Source organism: Pipistrellus hanaki (genome assembly GCF_964339955.1).
Source record: "Pipistrellus hanaki genome assembly, chromosome: 1".
Classification (NCBI taxonomy): Eukaryota; Metazoa; Chordata; class Mammalia; order Chiroptera; family Vespertilionidae; genus Pipistrellus; species Pipistrellus hanaki.
Window position 1 is genome coordinate 69,326,274 of NC_140503.1, and position 3,453 is coordinate 69,329,726.

At 39.1% G+C, this 3,453-nt stretch overlaps 1 protein-coding gene across 1 annotated transcript; it reads left to right on the plus strand.

Moving 5' to 3' along the window:
- Window positions 1-432: 432 nt before the first annotated feature.
- Window positions 433-1,371, plus strand: LOC311610710 (olfactory receptor 4F3/4F16/4F29-like; the record flags this gene model as incomplete). The annotated part of the gene is made up of 1 exon (XM_084862243.1): window positions 433-1,371. One exon carries the CDS (start codon window positions 433-435, stop codon window positions 1,369-1,371), a length of 939 nt encoding a protein of 312 aa, XP_084718369.1.
- Window positions 1,372-3,453: the final 2,082 nt, after the last annotated feature.

Sequence of the window (3,453 nt, forward strand, 5' to 3'; positions counted from 1 at the left end):
GCGGCTGGATCCTTTTCCAAACTTTTATTCTCAACCTTTCCATCTCTGTTTTCTTGTGTAAATATGTCTCTTGTAAATAGCATATTGTTGTATTAAAAAAAAAAAAAAAAAAAAAAAAAAAAAATATATATATATATATATATATATATATATATATATATATATATATATGTATATTCATCTTTCCTTCTTGACTGCTTGTCCTGTGGACTTCAAACTTCAGCATCAGATGCAAAGTCAACAGATTTACTGAGACTGCTGAATCAACTTCCATGATTATGTAAGTTCAAGTCACTATTATAAATCCCTCAGTATATTGTCTCCTAATGGTTATGCCTCTCTAATGGAACCCTGTCTGATACAGCCAGTAATTCCGCTTTCTTATTTTTCTTCTTCTTTCAGGCAAGTTTGGAGCCCAAAGTGACTGAGACCATGAGGGTAGGAAATTATTCGGTGGTGTCTGAGATTGTGTTGGTGGGACTCACCAGATCTTTGGAGATGCAACTAGTCCTTTTTCTAGTTTTCTCTGTATTTTATGTAACAGGTGTTTTAGGAAACCTTCTCATTGTGCTCACAGTGATCTCTGATTCCCACTTACACTCCCCCATGTACTTCCTACTGGCCAACCTCTCCTTTATTGACATGTGGGTTTCCTCCGTTGCAGCTCCCAAGATGATTTCTGATCTTTTCAAGGAGAGGAAAGTAATCTCTTTCCAAGGCTGCATTGCTCAGATGTTCTTCATTCATGTTATTGGAGGAACTGAGATGGTTCTGCTCATTGCCATGGCCTTTGACCGTTACGTTGCTATCTGTAGGCCTCTTCACTACCTGACCATCATGAACTTCAGAACTTGTATTTTACTCTTGGTGGCTGCCTGGGCCATTGGAATCATCCACTCATTGATCCAACTTGTATTTGTTGTAAACTTACCATTCTGTGGCCCCAATGAAGTTGACAGCTTTTACTGTGACCTTCCACGATTTATTAGGCTTGCTTGCACAGACACTTATAGATTGGAGCTCATGATCACTGCCAATAGTGGTTTCATCTCCCTGGGGACTTTTTTCATTTTGATCATCTCCTATATCTTCATTTTGGTCACTGTTTGGCAACGTTCTTCAGGTGGCTTGTCCAAGGCCCTCTCTACCCTGTCAGCTCACATCTCAGTGGTGGTTTTATTTTTTGGTCCATGTATTTTTGTGTACTCTTGGCCATTTCCCACGGTGCCAGTGGATAAATTCCTTGCCATTTTTGATGTAATTATCACCCCATTTTTGAACCCTGCCATCTATACATTTAGGAACCAAGAGATGAAGATAGCAATGAGGAGAATATTCAGTCAGGTGTTGAGTTTCAGGAAGTTCTTTTAAGTGATTTTGATATCAAGAAAGACAAGCAACTCTTTTAATAATTTCTTTAAAAAATATATTTTATTGATTTTTTTACAGAGAGGAAGAGAGAGGGATAGAGAGTTAGAAACATTGATGAGAGAGAATCATCAATCAGCTGCCTCTTGCACACCCCCTACTGGGGACATGCTCGCAACCAAGGTAGTCATTTGAAACATTGATAAGAGAGAGTCATTGACAGGAATCGCACCCGGGACCTTTCAGTCTGAGGGTGACGCTCTATCCACTGAGCCAACCCAGTTTCAGCAAGGCAAGCATCTCTAACATTTCCTGCCCATACTACCAACATGAATCCAATGAAACACAGCACCATGGATGCTTTAGTTAATAGTTTAATTACTAATGTCCAATATTTTCTTAATGTGTTTTCTGCAAGATTCTGCCATAACCAAGGAGAATATGGTATTTTCTTTTCTTATGCAATGTGATGGAATAAAAATGTATTAATATAGCACTGTTTCCACATTTTACTACCCCTCATTAATAAAGAGAATTCTGAACTGGGCTTTATAGCTCTTTCCCTACTCTGTTCTGAGGCAAACTCTCCCTTGTCAGATTGATTTTTGGAGTTTGTGATGCAGAATCTGAAGAAAAGTGCTTTGAAAATATGATAAAATTTGCAATTATTAGGATAGTTTTTTGTTGTTGAGATTTATAGTTAGATGTGTGGGAGTAACTGAAATGTGTGAAGAAAACAGATAAGAGTTAAAATGGGGATTTTATAATTTTATTGTTTTGAAAAGGGGATGGGAGATGGGGATATCCACAGGGAAGGGCTACACCGCACTGAGCCAAAGGGAATTGAGCCTATGATGGCAGCAAAAATATACTTAGGGCAATGAAACAAGGAAGGGCATAGAAGAAACAATAGGAAAGCCTAGGCTGGGATACTTTGGCTCACTGAGAAGTCAGAGAAAAGGGAGCCTTGGAGACAGGGTCAGGGGGTTAGCCTGAGATGAGCTGCAGCTGCCCATTGGTCCCCTGGTTACAAGTTTCATGGGTTCCTTAGAGGTTAGGATATATGTGCCTATGGGGGAAGGAAAGGAGGAAGGGGATGGCATGGGCATATTCTTTGGAGGGAGAGCACACCAAAAAGTACATTTTAAAGACTTGTCTAGCTTTTTACCCTTCAATAAATATTGCCATTCAATAAATGAATGCTAATAGTTAAAGTTATTTTGAATTATTTTTAGTTTAAAAAAAATCACAACATCAGCCTGAAATTGGATCACTGGGTTATGGCTTCTTAAACATTTCAGCTAGTGTATGTGATAACTATGAATTAAGCCTTATAATTACTCTAGTTATTTCAAAAGCTGTGTTGCATGTCATGGGATTTGAACAATGGGGGCCAGGTAATGGGCAAAGAAAATGACCTATTTAATAGTGTTGTCCTAGCTAGAGCTAATCCTTGCCCTAATTATATTGAAACCAACAATGATTTCTCAGAGTTAGACACATTGAGAAGAGAGAGTCATCGATCAGCTGCCTCTTGCACACCCCCTACTGGGGATGCATCCACAACCAAGGTACATGCCCTTGACCGGAATCGAACCCGGGACCTTTCAGTCCCCAAGCCGACGCTCTATCCATTGAGCCAAACCAGTTTCGGCTGCTTTAACAATTTTTAATAAATATCTTTTTATTGAATTCAGAGAGGAAGGGAGAGGGAGAGAGAGATAGAAACATCAATGATGACAAAGAATCATTGATTGGCTGCCTCCTTCCTGCAGTCTCCATTCTGGAGATGAAGCCTGCAACCCAGGCATGTGCCCTAACCAGGAATTGAACTGTGACCTCCTGGTTCATAGGTCGATTCTCAATCACTGAGCTACACTGGCCAGGCTGTATTTGACTGTTTTTAACTTACAAAAATGGCAGTTAAGTTATGGCTAACCATAACTTTCTCACAAGCTGTAAAGATTAATTGAGTTAATATTTGTAAAATACTTTAAACAGTTCTTGCTCTATGGTGTTATGTAAGTGCCTGTTAACAAAATGAAATAAAACAATAAAAGCACATCTTAGTTTTGATAACCTACC